At 30.0% G+C, this 19,604-nt stretch overlaps 5 protein-coding genes across 5 annotated transcripts; 3 read left to right on the forward strand and 2 right to left on the reverse strand.

Annotated features, from left to right (window-relative positions):
- The first annotated feature begins 2,285 nt into the window (after positions 1 to 2,285).
- OCT59_027984 (uncharacterized protein) lies at positions 2,286 to 3,681 on the forward strand. Its single transcript, XM_025318386.2, has one exon. It carries the CDS (start codon positions 2,312 to 2,314, stop codon positions 3,353 to 3,355), a length of 1,044 nt encoding a protein of 347 aa, XP_025176263.1. The 5' UTR covers positions 2,286 to 2,311; the 3' UTR covers positions 3,356 to 3,681.
- A 5,210-nt stretch (positions 3,682 to 8,891) lies between these two features.
- OCT59_027985 (uncharacterized protein) lies at positions 8,892 to 9,771 on the reverse strand (the record flags this gene model as incomplete). Its single annotated transcript, XM_066147004.1, has 6 exons — positions 8,892 to 9,018; positions 9,105 to 9,210; positions 9,275 to 9,323; positions 9,389 to 9,438; positions 9,514 to 9,609; positions 9,708 to 9,771. 6 exons carry the CDS (start codon positions 9,769 to 9,771, stop codon positions 8,892 to 8,894), a joined length of 492 nt encoding a protein of 163 aa, XP_065993761.1.
- Positions 9,772 to 10,107: 336 nt separating this feature from the next.
- On the reverse strand, positions 10,108 to 10,920 carry OCT59_027986 (uncharacterized protein; the record flags this gene model as incomplete). The annotated part of the gene is made up of 6 exons (XM_066147005.1): positions 10,108 to 10,124; positions 10,202 to 10,299; positions 10,384 to 10,486; positions 10,559 to 10,730; positions 10,801 to 10,827; positions 10,918 to 10,920. 6 exons carry the CDS (start codon positions 10,918 to 10,920, stop codon positions 10,108 to 10,110), a joined length of 420 nt encoding a protein of 139 aa, XP_065993762.1.
- Positions 10,921 to 14,513: 3,593 nt separating this feature from the next.
- On the forward strand, positions 14,514 to 16,423 carry OCT59_027987 (uncharacterized protein; the record flags this gene model as incomplete). Its single annotated transcript, XM_025326400.1, has 2 exons — positions 14,514 to 15,395; positions 15,470 to 16,423. The coding sequence occupies 2 exons, from the start codon at positions 14,514 to 14,516 to the stop codon at positions 16,421 to 16,423; spliced, it is 1,836 nt and encodes a 611-aa protein (XP_025176266.1).
- Positions 16,424 to 18,063: 1,640 nt separating this feature from the next.
- Positions 18,064 to 18,815, forward strand: OCT59_027988 (uncharacterized protein). Its single transcript, XM_025318387.2, has one exon. It carries the CDS (start codon positions 18,201 to 18,203, stop codon positions 18,603 to 18,605), a length of 405 nt encoding a protein of 134 aa, XP_025176267.1. The 5' UTR covers positions 18,064 to 18,200; the 3' UTR covers positions 18,606 to 18,815.
- The last annotated feature ends 789 nt before the right edge of the window (positions 18,816 to 19,604 follow it).

Below are 19,604 nucleotides of genomic sequence, written 5' to 3' on the forward strand. Positions count from 1 at the left end.
AAAATTTAAATCCACTAATCAATAATCTTTGGACCATACATTTGCGAAAATTAAAAATTGAATAATCATATTAGATGAGAAATTAAATAAAAATTTTATTTTAATTTATGGTTATTTAATAAAAGTGAACAAATCGTCACTGACTTAGCCAAAAATTTGTTGTTACCTGATCACCAACGTTGAGGTGCAGGAGGGGAAAGGGAAGGAAAAGCGAGAGCGGGGAAAGGGAAAAGAGTGAGGAAGAGGGTAAGCAAACGAGAGAGGGAAGGGAAAGGAGGGGGTAATTCAATTTGTCAATTATAGATGGTGTGTCTATAACTTGGTGATACTTATGAATTGTGTAATGTGGATATTTCCGCGCCTGATCTATACATATTTATAATAGTTATTGGCCATCAGTTTCCGACAGCCCATTTCATTGCTAATATATTTCCAGTTACTGCTGTTTTCATAAGACCTGGGACAAAATAAATTTTGGAACCGACGGCCGATCCGCCGATCTAGCACTGTTAGGTCTTACGGTAATGAAGTTTTTGATATAATGCGATCGGCGCAGTAGAACGGACTGTTAAACAAAACTAAATTTAATTTTCTTTTGCTTTTTCGCTTAAAATTTTTTTTTTTTTTTTTTTTTTTGGTTCTCTCTCTTTCCGGTTTTATAAAATCAGTTTTTTAAATTTTTTATAAAATTTTTTTTTATTTATTTTTAAAACCAGTTTTTTTAATTTTCTATTCGAATTTTTTTTTTGTTGATTTTTTCTCTTTCCAGTTTTATATTCAAAGATTTTTATAAAAATTTTTTTAGTCTTCCGGATTTTTTAAAATCGCATTTTAATAATATTTTCTTTCTTTCTTTTTTTTCTGATCTTTTTTTTTTAATATTATTTTGTCTCTTTTTCCAAAACTGATTTTTTTTTTAATTTTTTTTCCCTTTATAATCTATATAGTGATATTATTTTCTAATTGTTTTTTTTTCATTCTTTCAGCGTGTATTAAAGACAACAAATCATTCTAACATTTTATTTCTGTTAACGTATCTGATGTAAGAAAAAGCATTTGAGTTAAATGTAAAAGAGTCTTTTATAAGTTTTGGTATATACACCTGGTGATAATTAAATAAAAGAAACTTACTTTATATTAAATGTTTTTACTTAATGTACATTATTTTTCTGGAAGGGAATTTATATTTAAATAAATAAAATAATAAAATAAGAAATTGATTTCTATAAAAAACAATTATATAATAACATCTGTGTATTAGATAAGAACCTTACTAGTTATGTGTATCCTACTACTGTTTTTATAAAATAATGTACAAGTTATATTCAAAGCAACGGGCGACTGCTAGTATTGTACTACATAAAAAATATTAAGCATTTTTTTAATATCTTCCTTATATTTTTGTTGATTTTGTTAATTTATTCTTAATTCCAAACATTTGTAGATTTATTATTTATAATATCTTCAAGGATTTTTTGACCATACATTACCATCTTTTTCTTTAACTATAATATTTTTTTTAGTTCTTTTAGATCTGTTAAGACAAGAGCTATTTACTACTTGACCATAATTTTCACACGATCGTAGTACAACTACATGTTGAAGTTTTTCCGGTTGTAATTACTTGAAAAATTCTTCATTAGAATAATTATCATTTTTATAACTATTCGTAAAAAATAAAATATCGGTTGAATAATCTTCTAGATTATTGCTAAATTTTATTGAATCTTCGAAAACCCGGATATACAACGACATTTTAAAACATTGGCTCTTTATTTTATGAAACAGTTATTGTAAGTTGTAGTAATGGTTAAACAAATTTTAAATTCGAGGATTGCTGATCAGCCTTACAAAACTAAAATGCAATTGGACGATGTTTACAATCAAAAAAAAAAAATAATTGATGACCACATTTAATTAATTACGAATCAATTTTTGCCATATTATGTTCACTATCAAGTTTATTATGGAAATTTTTTTAAGAGAAATCTATTTTTTGATATATTATTTTATGAAAACCAATAAAAAACAAGATAAAACAATTTGTGGAAACATAACCTAAACAACATTAGGCCGCAAAAAGTTCAAAAAATTACTAAGCTGACAAATTCTACACCATTTTAAGCATAGTACCATAGAGAATGCGCCAAAAACATAAATATGACATATTTGTGCAAATCAAAAAACGTATCATTTACGTCATCATCGGAATAAAAATTTTGATGATTCACATGAAAATGAAAATTGAACCATTTATTAAAGCATAAAAACCTAATTCGTTCGGTAAAGTTGAAAAAAAAAGAGAAAAAAAATGACAAGTTCCGATGAGACTCGATTTGAATCTAATAATAATGATCCTTTCAGAAGAGATGATATACCTATTAGTATGATAAATTTTGGCAAAAAATCTCAATTAGTTATGGGAAATTTTAAAAAATGTTGTGAAGAATTTAAATTTGATAATAGTGTATTTATGACCTTTATTGCTCAAGTAGTTAAAGAACAACGTAAAATCTTTCGTGAATTCGCTGAAGTTTCAATAAAATATAGTGATAATCTTTTAGATTATTCAATCGATCTTTTGTTTTTCGTAGATTGTTTTAAGGATGAACGATATTCTGATGATGAATTTCTAGAATTATTGAATGACCTTTTAATCAAATCTAGAGAAAATCATAGATTAATTAAAGATTTAAAAAAAATAATTAGTAATAAGGATACAAACTTTGGAGATGTTGGAATTAATGAAAAATTAACTGCGGTCCAAAATTTTTTGCCAACATACGTTGAAGATATTAAAAACTGTCCAGGTTTAATTGATTCAGACAACATATCTAAAATCGAAGAAGAGATAACACTATTAAAAAATCAGGCGAAAAGTGGGATTGCCTTTTCTGCAATTGGTTTAGTATGTATTGGAGTTGGACTTATTGCGCCTCCTGCTGGTGCTGTGATGGCAGTTTCTGATGTGTTACTTGGAATTAGTAACGGTAGTAATCTTTATAATTCTATAAAGCTTATCAAAACAAATAAGAAAATTAAAGATCTTACGAAAAAATTAAGTATTGAAGTCGACGAATTGATTGAGAAAATAAAATTATTTTCGAATAGTTTGGAGTCAATTATTTTGGAGATCAGTACGTTCGAAATTTTTTGGGAAAATCAAGTTGAAAAAATCGATTATCTTATAAAAAACCTCAGAGGGTTCAATGAAACAGAGAGACGTCATAATAAAGATAAAATTGTCAACTCAATTGAAAAAAAATGGAAAGATGTAGAACGAGAATGTCAACTTTATTCTCATGAGATGAAAGATTTATTGATTAGAGATGAATATATTAAAGTAAAGTTTTGAATATGTAAAGCAAGAGTTACCCTAGTTTAACCTGACGTGATGTTCAGGAGAAATAATTATAAATATTATAAATTAACCTATTGTATGTCTGGTCAAACGTTTATTTTTTTTAAAAGGAAAAAGTTATTTTAATGCTTTTTTAAATATCTCGGGGGGTTTATTGTAGAAACAGTATCTTCGATGTTCATTACCAAAAAATTTGCAATTAATTTATTAACGTAACCAAAAATTTTTTTATTTCTTTCTTATTTGTAATTTTTGTTTTACAAGCTTTACACGAACAGTTTTTTTCTGTATAAACAAAAATATATAGATTTTTTGCAGATAAAGTATCCATTGATATATTGAGAACTATCATCATATTTTTGTAAATCTACATGTCGTTGATGTATAGTTGCCGAAGATGCGAGTTTAACTAATGAAACTATTCACACATTCTAGTTACAATGTATTCCGAAAAAAAAAATATAAACTATATAGTATAAAATGTATACTTTACTGAACTACCGTGCCAATGATATTTTGAAGTAATAAGAAAAATATCTAACATGATGATAGGACACACTTATAGAATATGCTAAACCGTTCCTAGACCACAAAAAAATATCATTAGGAAACCGTAATAATAATTATAACTCTATTCCTAGAAATAATTACTGGAATGATATATAATGAAAGGCGAATGAAGCACCTAATAGTTAAAAAGCAACTGTGAACTCGGTTCACACATAGATTAATCACGTGAGGACCCAGAAATATGGTCTAAAAAATTCATGAAAATCTTCCACCTGACATATTTCTGGTCCTATCACGTGTTACTACGCCACATCCCTGTCGACTTCAACGGAACTTATTTGTCGGCGAAACTGTTAAATGATAAAAGGATACGAGAAACAAGTTCAATCAGAAATACAGAAAATATTTTAAAGATAGTTGATTATACAAAAAGCAGAAAATTATCTCTTAATTACATTTTGAAATTTTGCTACTCTAAAATAATACCGGCCCTACTGCAAGGAACTTCCTAAGAAGTGCATTATAGTTCACCCTGTAAAAAACTATTATTATGCATAGCACTATGTCGTTTCACACCAACCTGGTCTTATCGCAGGACTGCATAGCGTCTATACTCTAACCCTCGCATAGTACTATACCGCACCAACCAGCCTACTGTAATACTGCTGCTAATCTGGTATTCACAGGAGTATATTATACTCCCACCCATGCATAGCATCATACTGCTCCAACGAAAGTAAGAAAAGAAGATAAGTGTAGGGAAGAAAATGGAATACAATAAAATACTGTATATATATAAATGAAGGGAGAAAGAGCAAGAGAGGAAAGAAAGGAGCTGAGAGAGGAAAAGGGAAAAAATGAGAGGGAAGGGGAAGTGATGAAGGAGGAGAAGGGGGAGAGGAAAAAGAGTGAGAAAGAAAAGTAAAAGATGAAAGTGATAAAGAGAGAAAAAAAAAGAGTAAGAGAGAGAGGGAGAAGTTGAATAACGAATTTTTAATTAAAATCTTTACGTAATACGAAAAATACGTTATCGTGCTTGTCATTTGTGCAAATACGATACAAAATGTGAACAAACTTTTTAAAAGAATAATTTTAACGCTTAATTCTTCAGATAATTCAGCAGTTTCAAGAGCGCGGTGAAATTATATTTATAGCAATCACTCGATTGGGCATCATCCTTAATACCATCAGCTAGTACGATACTTTCTGCACCTTTCTTCCTATGGCTATTTTGGCAGGGGCCCCCTGAAGTTTAAGTCACAGGATTTTCAGAAGTAGAGCACCTGCTATCGGATTCTTGATCTTGGTTAAGAGATGCTTGCTCTGCTTTGCTAAGATACTTCTCCCTATTACGTTGCCCTATCCCATTATTAACACTTTTCTTATGTGCATCATCCAGGAAAGTATCCATTTTTCTGTCCTCCAATGACTTCGATCACTCACACAAGATAGAGGAAAAATGGCCTGGTTACTTTGGGATCCCCTATTACACTGATCTGTAATGGTTGCTAGGTACATTGACAATTACTTCGTGAGAAATATCCTGAGTTGGCTGTTTGCTTTCATCATCACCATCCCTTAGTTCACTAGTTCGACCTTCAGCTCAGCAATTTCATCATCATGCCTAACATTCTCGGCTGAAGAACCTGCTCCAACTCCTCGATTCTGGCCTTGAGTTCGGCATTCTCAACATCACGTCTCTTACTTTCTTCCACAGCCTGTCTTAGAAGCTCGTTAATCCTGGCCTTAAGCTTAACTTTCTCTGTCAAACTCAGCTAACTTCCTTCTAAGATTAGGGACCTCGGCATTATCCTTAAGCTCATCATTTTTGACCCTAATTTCAGCATTTTCCTTCCTAGCTCTGCAATCTCAGCTAAGAGCTTGGCATTTAATTCTCTCAATGAATCAATGGAATGCTGTTCGATAATAATTTTTTATATAAGATGGAATAATTCAAAAGTTCGTTAGCATAGATAAAACCCGTGACAAAATGTCACGATTACTGATTTATTGATGTAAAAAAAATAAATTGCAAGATTTGGTTATACATAAACTTGTTTACGATGTGAAATGGTGTTTCTATACTAATATCTGCGGCCACACAAATTTTTCGCTTGCCTACGCTACACATTATTCCACTCCATGGTCCAATAATCGATATTCTGGTTAAAATAAAACGAACATCAGTCATACGAGATATGAAGTGTCAGAAAATAAGTCAACAGCTCATAGAATTAACCTTAGTAAAGTCTCGCCGAGAATTTATTTGTTTGATGCTACAGTAATAGAAATCTATAAGAAAAAATCAAGCTCTGAAATCGTTTTCTTGAAAATGCATGGCCACAGCCGAAACATTCATACATTAATTGCGTACTATCTCATCCAGGCTTCAATAATTTTTCGTCAACGCTTCTTTATGTCGGTTTCTTTTAACGAGCCATAACGTTTAGGCTCAGAGAAAATAATACATCACACAAAGGACTACCCCCTAGCGTAAACGTCACGAAATGACCAGCATTACGCATTTTGGCTGAAATTAAATGTGGCGCTTTGTGTGCGACAGGAAAATTATATAAATACCATCAGTCGGAGGCATGAATCAATTGAATCATTATTTCTGCTATATGATTGTATTACATCACAAAAGTTTAAGATGTATGATATATACCCTCTTTATAGCTTGTTTCTTACTAAGAACTTTTTTTTCAAACACATTAACATGGTTATTTATAAAATTAATAGTGTCAAAAATAAAATAAAAGGTGCGGAACAACAAAATACATTAAATAAAGAAGCGCTGGATAAGAAGGTTCGGAAACAAGAACACATTTGTAATGAGTTGTGGTGTGACCAAAACATTAAAAACTGACAGAAAACACACAAGAGATAATGGGATTGGTGAGGAACCAAAATGATATAACAAGATGTGCTTTTTCTCATAATAGAGATACTTTGAAATTATAAGATATAAGTGACAATACACGCGAAGATATAAAAGATTTACTCAGAATTATAAAAGATTTAACCGTCACTAAAGAAAATTTTCGCTATAGGGATTGGGTGACTAAGCTTAATACAAGATATAGTCCGTACTGTAAATTGGATAAAAAACTTGAGGATATAAATGGTGCGTCTGCATGGGATATCATATCTTATGAGTTCTCCATTATGATAAAATATGATCATGAAAAGATCAAAGATGAAGAGATAGACATCGATCACTTCAGCCCAGATTCGAGAGAATACATTAAAACTTTGAAAAAAAATCTTAGATAAAGTGAATAAATCACTTGGTGAATTTGTACTTTTAATGAAATTTAAATGGACAAGTAATGATGAATTTCATGTATGGAGGTATCAAACTGAAGAAGAGGCATTGAAAGAGTTGAAGCGACTTTCTTTTCTCGAAGACTTAGAATGTTTCATGAATCCGTTAGAGAAGGCCATTAGGCCACTCAAATTTAATTATTTGTTTAACATACCCCTCCCCCCTCTATTTTTTCAAAAATCTGGATCCTATTATTTGTTTGTTTATTGTAGACCCTCCTCCCCCCTCAAACTCTTTATAAATTATAGACGTTAAACAAACAATCAATTGGAGCAGCCTTAGTGCCATAAGAATTTGGAGTAAGCCTTGTCCTGAATATCCATCCTCTTTTTCTCAATCTATATATTCCTGTTCCCAGTTTCATTTAACTTTTAAAGAATTATCCCCTTTAATGCTTTATATATCAGAACCTATTGTTGATGACATAATTTTCTTGCGATAATCATTAAATTACCTAATATGCGATTTTCATCCTTTCGTTACTGTGTATATTTTATGTTTTTTTATTTAATAAATAAATTTTATTGCTACCAATATGCTTCCCAATAGTTATCATGCAATTTTATTGATATTATGGAACAGAATCCGAATAAGATTTCTGAACTTTTCTATACAATGGTGCCCCTGGAAATTTGTATCATGTTCTTCATTAATTTTAGTTGCGATACTTCCCAAAATACGTCTCGATTCTTTTAAAATTCTTCGTTCCTATTTTTATGCTTGTTGACATCAGTCCAGTGAACCATTTTTTTCCCGGAAGTGATTTAACCATAAACAAGCGAATAAGTGTAATATGAGGTGTTTTTATACCCGAGTTTCAACCCTACATTAACCATACATCTGTGGGTGATCGAAATTTACTATTTTTTTCATCATACATGTAGTGTACCTTGCAACAATCACTAAAAATACTTCAACCACATTTAAACCACACTTTAAACCGATTTGATTCGTGCGCCTAATATATATAAATATCCGTAATCACACGATCATCTTCGCGATCCTCTCTGAAAACATTAAATCCTTACCATGCAAAAATATTGATTGCCAAAAATGTATATTCTGAAGGAGTGTTTGTTTTATTAATAATAGCGTGATACATCACGCAAAAAAAAAATAAATAAATTACAAGCGTCGGTAGCTAGCCAGTAGTACATGACGTTTCTATGTTATTTTTGCGAACTATAATTATGCATGCTTATTTTTTCCTCTATCCTAGCCCTCTTCCTATCAGGTTCTTCATCCACAGACTCCAACCTATCCTTCAACAACCCAACAATGACCGCCATAACCCGCTTCACATTTTTACGCAAATCTTTTCCTCCTCCGATCCTTCCTTCAAAGCAGATTCTGAAAATCGAATATTGAGGGGATCCTTGCTCGTGCTCGATATTCCATCCGAGGCGAAAAGAATAAAATACCATTCTGAGGCTGTTGTAACGATTCCGTAGATATAGTCGAAGTCTTCCCCGAACGCTTCACCTGATTTACGTTTCCTATTCTTTTTTATTAACTTGTAGAACGCTTTCATATTGAATCAAATTTTGAGCGAAACCTATAACTACTTGATGTAGCTTCCCTTCCGAATTAAACCTTTAATAAGGTAACTTAAATACAATACATTAATCTCGAAGAATAGTAATATTTCGAGTGTACCAAATTTGAAAGACATTATTCTAAGTTGGTATAAAACTAATTTGGTTGTAGACCAGTAATTGTAACCTTGATGAGTTTTGGCGATGAGGTGGGCATCCTACCATAAGTAGAACGTGATGGAGTGTTGGAAGCAATTACTGTCAAGACCTCAGAAATACGATGCCTTAAAGTCACAAAGAGAAAGGCGTTAAATGGTTGGTATCGATTTGCGTTAAAGCCAATAAACCAGGTACTACTATTGGCACTTACTTTAATGCTTCTATAAATTGTGCTTGTTCTGTTGGAATAACTACATTTGCAACCAAGAACCTGTATATCCCATCGTAATTGATTTTATAGATACGAATGCTCGCATCTATAAGTGCAATCATATATTAATTAATAAATACGTTAAAAGTAACTCAAATTTGTACACTTACCACAAATCCATATACTGAAAGGAGTACCGCCAATCTTATTTCCATGTTTCTTGATTAATTCGTCCAAAGTACCCGCTTGGAAGTCCGCGAGTTTGATGGAATCTTTTTACCAACATAGATGATGAATCCTTGAATTTCATCTCTCGTATCAAAGCAGAACTTTGCTGTTTTCCCTTTTAAATCAACATCAAAGGATATAAAAGATATTTCGAAGATTCACACAATGCTTATAAACTCACCATATAATTCCAATACTGAGTCACGAAACATCTCTTTGATTAAATCATGTAAAGCATCATGGACAATTGTATCTTCATTATTTTTACTAATAGAGTCTAGTAGAAAACTGTAAAACATATTATTATCGAGTTAATTACAAATATATCCGCTTCTTGTATTGCTCCTCTAATCATGCCGGTGGTTGAAAATTCACCACCTCTATGTTCTTCTTCGACACTATAAGATATCGAAGCGTCGTAATTTCGACCTTCCGACATGGTTTACGAGAATTCGCTAATTTGATATTTGCAAAAACTAGTTCTATCCTCTTTATTCAGAAGCTCTGTGATTTCGGAAAATTTTGCACACCATCTATCTTCAATTTCGTCTAGTGGTTTGAATAAATTTAACAACTAGAATGAAAGGAGTTGCCTAACTAGTAATATTCATTCAATATCAGATTTGTGAATGAGAAATTAAATCTTACCATAAAATATTATAAATTACATTATTAACTACTGATGAGAAACTCGAAGGTGCTTGTCGTCGACAAATTGTATTCAAAATCGCTTGATCGCAGGTAAAATATATTGGTTTTGTCTGTTCAATCAGCATTATATTTTATAGGCATCTATTTATTACGATAATAATGAATATAATAAGAAGTAGTTACAGAAATCCATTATTCAGACAGATTTCAATACTTACAGATATTTAATGTCCTTTTTATAACATAAATATGGCTTTTCTTGATTTGTTGAATCGTTAATTGTTGGAAATTCCAAAACTCATTGGAGAGATTATAGCTTTCGAAATCTACTGAAAAAGTGCGTAAATATATTTAGTTAATGAGGTGAATGAACGAAGCATTGACCACATCGTACACTCACATCCTTTTTAGAATTTCCTCTGGCATCAACTTTATGAATTGCATCTTCCCATGAATAAAGAATTTATGTCGTTTCCTGAAATCATAATATTCAGACTCGATATCTATGTTTATATATGAATTAGATCCATATTAAATTTTCTTAGAAATGTTGCAAAACTAAAATGCTTTATTACCTTCTTCAAGATTAGGTTTGGAAGACGGATCAGACGTTGACGAACACGAATCATGAAACCCTCTGACATCAATATCGAAATATTCTGTTGAGACGAGGTTTCTTCGACCTGTTTCCTCCGGAAGGAGTTCGGATCGCTCTGCTTGTTTTTTGGTTAATACCTTATCAGACGTCTGGCAAAATGTGAAAAATTTAGGGCATATAAATCTTGGATACGATACATCACAAACATTTTTGACAAACCTTTTCTTTCTTAAGAACGCGAGCAGACTGTCAATCATTGATCGCTTTCTTGTAATGGCCAGTTCGACTAACTTTGGATCAGTACTAAGTGGGAGGCTTGCTCTGAGCGAGGAGTACCATTCTGAAATAACTCCACTCTTTGTTGTATAAGTTCTCTGAAAAAAATCTACCGGCGTGCGCTTTTCCTCGATAAAAAAAACTCACTTTTGGGGGACATTACTAGCTACAGAAAAAAAATGACGTGTTTGATGTGTTTTATGTTACACAGAACCGTGAACGTGATCAGTGATATAAAAAACTAAGTCTCGAAGTTTTTAAGTTTTTGAAGTTTTTGAAATCTACCATACTGTAACACCTCAGTGGATAACTTAAAAAGCCTAGATAAATTCGTGTCTTACTTTTTATATTTCTTATCTTCGTAGAACAAATGTGTGTCCTTTGAAATGTGATTGTCCTTCCTCATGAGAAGGAAGATCCTCTCACAGAAGACAGTACAACTACTGAATGCTCAGATTATGCCCGTAATAAGGCTGTGGTTCATGATAAGTTGCCAAAGGCGTGCATTGTGCGCTCAATCACTTTTGTCGGAGGCAGAGCTCGTTATTCCAAATATAATCCTTTGTTTCAGCCGTGCCGAGTATTCTCTCAAAGTTTATCCATGGACTTAACTCGGATAGGAATTCTATTATATCGCTCTTCTATTTTTTTTCATTCGGCCTTTATCATATCATTTTCAGTTCCGGAGACGTGAACATTCTGCGTTTAAATGGAAATTTTCTCATTAAACTTTTGTAAGCTTTTTATCTCGGGCCTTTGGCTATTTAATTAGTAGAATTACAACAATCATTCAAGTTTCATTGAGCACTGTGTAAAACATTATTCTGAAGAAACATGCTTGAGCAATAGATGAAATTTTTTTTACATTTGTCCTGTAATTCTTTTAGTTGCAGACTTCTTTTTTTTTACAGATCATAATTATTTGAATGTATTTATAGAGGAAAATTCAGATCGCCAACATTTTTATCTCATCACTCATCACATCACCAATGTGGGCAAATTTTATTAGATTCATAGCGAATCAGGAAATGCTAGAGAAGCGAATGAAATGTATGATGCTATCAAAGATGGAGGATCCTAGGCTATTTAATGCGAGTCCCAGCATCATTTTATTTCTTTGTTCTCAAATTTCCGGCAAATATCTAACTAATTTGTTCCTACAATAGCTAAATATGAAATAATATCTATGATTGAGGGGGTTTTTCAATGCCAGAAAAGATTATCACGCTGATGATACACGTTGGGTTGATTAGATTAAATTAGGGAATATTTTGTAATAGATTTTTTCGGCGAAGATCAAAATGCCAATATATAGCAAGAAAAGTAGACCGTATGGTTTCGTATGGTTTTGGAACATCTATAGGGCTAGCAGATCGATTAACATCGTGATGACATGTTCCAAGAAGCTAGCCGAACAATAAAACAACCTATCTTTTATAACTTTGCGGATTATACTTGTTCTTTTGATTGTTGATATCAATGAACAAATAATGGTAGGTTTGGTCGGTTTTAATTTTTCGTTTGATTTTTGCTTTACTTTTGCAAGGTGGATAAAAGGATTCACTAACCGGGACATCAACTTTTTATATAATTTACAGGATCGATTTTGGTATACGCTTTTGGAGAAATTATGTTAAAATGATCACATCACGAAAATCTGAACAATGGCTTCTCCTTAATTTAACAATAAAAGAATTTGACGCTATCCATATGTAAAGATCATCAAGAGACCCTTTTTTAACAATAATATACATAAGAATTTTGAGAATATGCGAGAAAGTAGAGAAGAACGCAATTACTTCTACTGCGCATTTAAAATAAAATAGCATACACGCTCCTACATTATTTGAAAAGATTATTGTTATGTAAAAAGCACGCTAATGCGTTTATTCTTTATTATTTGTTAAATAAATTACATATAGCAGTTCATACAGCTGAATAATAAAAAATTTCTAACTATTGGGATTGTATCGAATAGCAGAATTGGAGACACAAATAAAAAAAGTATATGAGATAAACAACAATTTATCAAATAATAATATACCTTCAACTAGTTTAGGATTACTGTATAAAACACATTTAGAAGCCATTTACAGTATTTACAACAAGATTGCTAAGTATAATAAGCACATGGAATAAAAATTTTGTTATTTTAACATAATCTGCTATAGATATCAATTAATTTATGGTTTTTTTTAGTACAGTATTACTCAATTGAATATTAGTCAAAATGGTATATTATACGATTAAAAGTTTAAAATATGGAGCGTGATAAAACAATAAAATTCTAGTATAACGAATATGATTCACTCATTTTTATAATTAAATATTAAAATCATGAATACTAATATATTGATTTACATAAAAAATAAAAAATAGTACTGCTAGTCGATTGGTAAAATGAAATAAAATATTATTTTATTAACCTTAATAAAGTCAATTTGCGTTCTTTTTAGCGCCTTAAGATCTATAGATAGATCTATTATATTACTATTTGTAATAGGGATAATCAAACCAAATTATTATGCCATCATGCGGCATTAATTAAATGCGTGTAGCAAACCATATGATCGGAGTATCTACAATTTCGTTAAGTGGTCGTTTTATTGTACTATTCGTTTGAAAAATGAGAGTTAAATGACAATTGACAAATTAGCTCAACCAGAAGAGATCCTTCTGGATTCGAGAAATATCATAACAATACATGTTTCTTTAATTTTCATCCTCTGGACTTGTAAAATAAATTATGCCTAATATGAACACTTTTAAAAATAAATTTTAGGAGTTCTATTAACAAATGGTTTACTACAGGGGAGGCCCTCAATTATTTATCTTGTCTTAATGCTGTAATGTCATTTTTGTTTGTTAATTATAAGCTTATTATTTAAGCTAATTCATATTAAAAAGCTTGATTCATTGATTTGATATAAAAAGCCTGTGCTGTTTTAATATATCAAATTTACAATTTACGTAATACAGGGCTCGCCGTAATAAGAATTCATATGATCTTTGCGCAACTGGATATCATGCATCTAGTATACCCCAATTCATATTTCTCACATTAATAAAACACGTCAAAGATTATAATATTCTTTTAATAATTTTCAATAAGAAATCAGAAACTCTACATTACTATCGTACAATATAAATTACTATTTGTGTAACGTGTGATTAAACAGCGTGCCTTATTTTCAAAAAATTTATACTTTTATTCTTTTTTTTTTAAAAAAAAAGAATATCCACAATTCTTTTAGAAAAAGTACTTTCCATTTAAATCTTTTATTACACAATATTTTGTAAAATAAAAATAACTGATAAAAACGTCGTCATAAAAGGAAAAGGAAGGTTCTTTAAAAAAAAATTTTACACGAAATGTAGATCGTTTCATTGATTGCTTTCATTATTTGGATATACAAGTTTTTTTTTATTTTTCTCGAAATAAATTTTTGACATAATAGAAAGAATTTGGTGATACTCGAGTTTTCCATACAAGAAAAAATACGGAGTTGATCACTCCGATCACACGAAAAACTTTGTACTAACTATTTCATTTTTAGTGATCTGCTATTTGTTATTGGATTTTTGTTTATCCTATATATATTCCGTTAATTCGGTTTCTTAATAAATTTTCTTATGCATAAAGCAGTAGCGATAAAATGAATTCAGGGTATAAACCTCGGTCGGCCAAGAAAAAGATAGCAGAAAAAATAAGCTTTTTTATTACCAAATGTAGAAATATTATAAAAAGAAATAAATCTAAACCAGTTAATGATATAGTTGAGACATTACCAGAACTAGCATCACCATCACTATCTTCACTATCTTCTTCGTCGTCGTCATCATTATCATCACCATCATCACCATCATCACCATCATCACCATCAATTTTATGGTCATCATCAATATTAAGTAATAATCCAGAACCAGCACAATATTCGCCATCATATCCATTATATCAATATCCACAATATTCACAATATTCACCACTACTACAGCCATCATCACAATTATTATCAACACTATCACTTCCTTGTATATTATCAACGAGCTGGCAGGTTGACCGTAATGATCGTCATAGAAGTTATCAGACTTATCAAGAAATGAAACCTTGGGATGAGCGAGAGATGAATGATGAATTATATCTACAATCACTAAAACTTTCATTAGGGTGGTGTATGGAATGTCGAAAGTTATTTACTGGAAAGAAATGGTGTCGTTCTTGTAATGCTGCTCATTTTCATGAACAAACTTCGGAATGGACAAGTTGGAGACCTGGTCTAGATAATTTAATCATCAAAACACAAATTACTGCAAATAATGTTCATAGCTTTTTTGAATGGATTCCTTTTGTAAATTTTGATCATATTACATATTTAGCAAAAGGTGGATATAGTATTGTTTATAAAGCTATATGGAAACAAGGTCCAATTATTTATTGGGATACAAATATTAATAACTGGGAACGTTTTGGTAGTCATGAAGTAGTATTGAAAGTAATAAAAGGATCTCAAAAAAATTTAAGCGAATTTATTAATGAGGTAAATATGGGATTTATTGTTTACTCTCAGTTAAATAAAATATTTTTTTTTTTACAATTTTATTATAATTATAGCTTTCAGCTCATCACAAATTTAATACAATGATTGGACATGTACTTCGTTGTTTTGGAATTTCACGTTGGAAGGATACAGGCGACTTTATTGTTGTAACATCGTATGCTAAAGATGGGAATTTACGACAATACATTCGTAAAAATTTTTTAAATTTTTCATGGATTGAACGTTTAATTACACTTAAAGACATTGCTGAGGGTCTGGAAATTATTCATAACTCTGGGTACGTTCATCGTGATTTACATACAGGTAATATTTTAAGACATGGAAGTTGGACAATGATAAGCGATCTTGGGCTTACATGGCATCAAGATTCTGTATCAACAGGTGAACTATTTGGTGTATTACCTTATATAGCTCCAGAAATTCTATCTGGAAGTCAGTATTCTTCGGCGTCTGATATATATAGTTTTGCAATGATTATGTATGAAGTTGCAAGTGGAAAAATCCCATTTTACCACGAGGATATCAGCCCTATTAATATTATTAAAGGATCTCGACCTGAACTTCCTTCTGCTACTCCTTTTATTTATACCGAACTTATGAAATCTTGTTGGGATTCTGACCCGAAGGAAAGGCCAACTGCTGGATATCTTGTTAACTTATTTGATGATTGGATTCATAGTAAAGGGAAGCAATTAATCGTAACTTATAATTCCTTTCAAAATGCTGAAATTGAGCGAAAGTATTCAAATATTGACATTGAAGAAAGTTATACTTCTACTATCGATCAAATTAGTCAATTAATTTCTATTAAATGGTCAACAGAAACTTCAATTAGGTTTACATGTCGTAATAAGGTTAATGAAGCTGAAAAATTGCAACCTTTTGTCTTAAAAATTGTTATTTTTGTCGTAACTGTAAATATGGTGATGATTTTTCAATCAGTTGTGATAGGCGTAACGTTTGTAATTATTGTAAATAATGAAAATAGCTGTAATTTAATTAATTAAAAAAATAAACCACGAATTTATTTATTAGTAAATTTGATAACAATTATCAAAGCACTAATTGCACTAATTTTTTTTTCTTTTTCTAACGCTAAGAAAAATAAAAAAAAATATAAATACGTAAGGCAGGACGTTAATTCGTGTAGATCTCTATTTTATAATAGTATCAGCAAGGAATTTATAGCAACTATGCAACATGCATTATCGTAATTCCGGCCCTGAAAATGAGTACAGCTCATACCGTATAGATCATCATGTGTAGCATTTTTTTTTTATAATAAGATTAACGTTATTAAAGTTTTATTATTACAATTATTATTTATATGGTTTTAGTACATCACATCAAAGTTATATGCGGTAAAGTGATGTATCATTTTAATAACCGATTCTTCGAAATATCGTTTATTCTTCCGATCCAAATGAAATACTGTAGGTGGTTGCTTCAATTTGGTCATAAACAACAACAAAAAAAAAAAATCCTAAACGATAGAATAAATTTTTAATCAAAATATTAATAGTTATCAACAAAATTGTTTCTTTAACGCTATAATTACGCAAATATTTATCAAATATTTCAAAATCACAACTAATAATTTTTACGAAAGAAGCGGAAAAATTCCAAATTTTAAACGAGAATAAATCCATCCTTTTAATATTATTAATGATTGATGGTAGTACCTCGGGGTAACTTGTGCAATGCTTCAATATTATTGAGGAGAAAGATTTTATAGTTTCACTTAAATATAGTTTATATTTTCCAAAAATAGTTGATCTCTTTACCCCATGGTAAGACATTAATATTATATCCAAAAAGAAAAATAAGAAAAAAAAATTCTTTGTAATAAAATATTGAGATTGTTACTAATTAAGGTAGAAAAAAAAAAAAACCTATTTTATTGTGTTTTAAAATGTTTAATATTAATATTAAAAATTTATCCGGACTTTTGCTTAACTATTGTTTTATCTAATTTAGAGATATTTTTAAAATTAAAAACGTGGAGATTTTTAATATTCCGAATATCCCCTGTTTAATAAAATTTTGAAACGTTCGTTGATACAATTTTAACGAAGTTATTTAAGTTTAAACTTTTTTTGGAATATAATAGGATGATGTGAAACTTCGTTATAGTACAAGTATTTTGAAATAAATGAAACAATGAAACACAAAGGAAAAAAAAAATTCAAAGTATACCAATATGATCGATATCCAATCATTTTGAATTACCGAAAATTGTTTACTTAAAAATATACATCCAGAAATTCAAATATTTTAAAATAATGGGTTTGGATTTCATTTAGGTTTTAGAATTTTAAAGTTTCAAATTTTTTTTTTTTTGTGAACAATCTAAATTTTTTTTTAGAATTATGATCATCATTGAACAATAGAATTTAAAGGGTCATGGTAGTACTATTGTTATCAAAAAAAAACTTCAAAAAATCCGCGGAATTTCGTATCACATGATCGACAAAGCGCAGTAATCATAGAATTTAGGTAATGATGATAATCTTTTTACTAATTAATGAATGAACGTATAAATGGTAATAATACTTTTCGAACTGTCTCGGCATCCAATATTAGAAATGAGCGGCTTGCTATAGTTTCGGTGTGTATAAATATGCCTGAACGCGACGAAGGTTTTCTTGCAACAAAAAAATTTCAATCGATAATAAAATAAAAAAAAAAACAATTCAATAATTCTATTAAAAGTCAATCAATATTTTAGATCAAATTACAAACTTTTGATTTATTTTTTTCTTAAATTATTAAAACTCCTTAAAAATGTCTGTTATTCAAGAAATCCCTGCTCCTTATTTTGTTTCTTTATTACATGAAGAAGGATCAAATTATTTCAACAATAAGTCTCACGCATTCGAATTGAAGGTAGAAGGTCTTGATAGATCATTCTTCGTACATTTAGAATATCTTACTTCTCAATCAACATTTTTCCGAGATACACTTGCTAATGTAAAAGAAGGGGATCTAGTGAAGATCATTGTACCATCCCCTGAAACCTTTGAACCAATTATTGAATATTTATATTTCGGAAATGGTGACAAATGGTATGATACCATGAGCCCTGATAACTATAATGATGTTTGGGAAAACGTTCAACATCTCGGTTTAGACGAAAAGGCGAGAACAATTTGTTTGGCATATTATCAAAACAATTTAGCAATAGAATAATAGAATAATGTTTCAAATATAGCTCTTATTTTTTATTTTCACGTAGTTCTGCATTGTAATTTATTCATCACAAAAAAAAAAAGGATACAAACGAAAAAAAAAAAAGTTTTTTAAAAAAAAGGACAATTTTTGCATATTCATTAGACCTTAAAAAAAAAAAAGAAAAAAAAGAAGCTTTTAAAAAGTATTTAGCATTTATTTTTCATCGAATCGTTAAAAAAAAAAATTTTTATTTTATTTTTATTTTCTTTTCATTACTTTATTTTATTTCTTTCTTATTCTGTATTTTTTTCATTTTTCTTTTCTTTTTATTTGCATTTCAATAAAATATTTATTTTATCTTTTTTAAAAAAAAATGCGCCGCTTGCATCCGGAATCCGGATAAATTAATTATTCCAGAATTATTGTGTTATTAAAGAAAAAATGAATGGTATTATAAGTTGAAATATTCCATTCATATTATTAAAATGTTTATTACTAAAACTTCTTTCAATTTTATTATTATTCGAATCGTGATATATATTATTTTAAAGGCTATTCTTCGCTAATTTCATGGCGATGGAGTTCATTTTTAACTTATTTATTCCCATAAGTTCTATACTTTATTAATAAAGTATGTACTGTATTAAATTATGAGATTACCCAAAAATTCTGACATCTATAATCTCGAATTCTAGATGGCCCGCCAGTTTTAAAATCCTGGCAAATCAAGGTTACAGAACCCAACGGTTAAAAATACTGCTGGTAAAATCCCGAAGTTTAGAAGTCTTAAATTGTATTATGCATATCACTTTAAATTGAAATAATAAATGTTTGTTAAATCAAATTAATATAATTATTAACAATATTAACGCAAAATAAATATTATTATTAACGCAAAATATTTGCAAGTTTTAAAGAAATATAAAATTCCATTTATCTTTTATTTTTTTTTAAGTAAGTTAATTAAAGTCTCAATCAATTTTAAAAGAAAGCTATTCCATGATCCCCCGACTATCA

Source organism: Rhizophagus irregularis, chromosome 8, assembly GCF_026210795.1.
Source record: "Rhizophagus irregularis chromosome 8, complete sequence".
Taxonomy (NCBI): Eukaryota; Fungi; Glomeromycota; class Glomeromycetes; order Glomerales; family Glomeraceae; genus Rhizophagus; species Rhizophagus irregularis.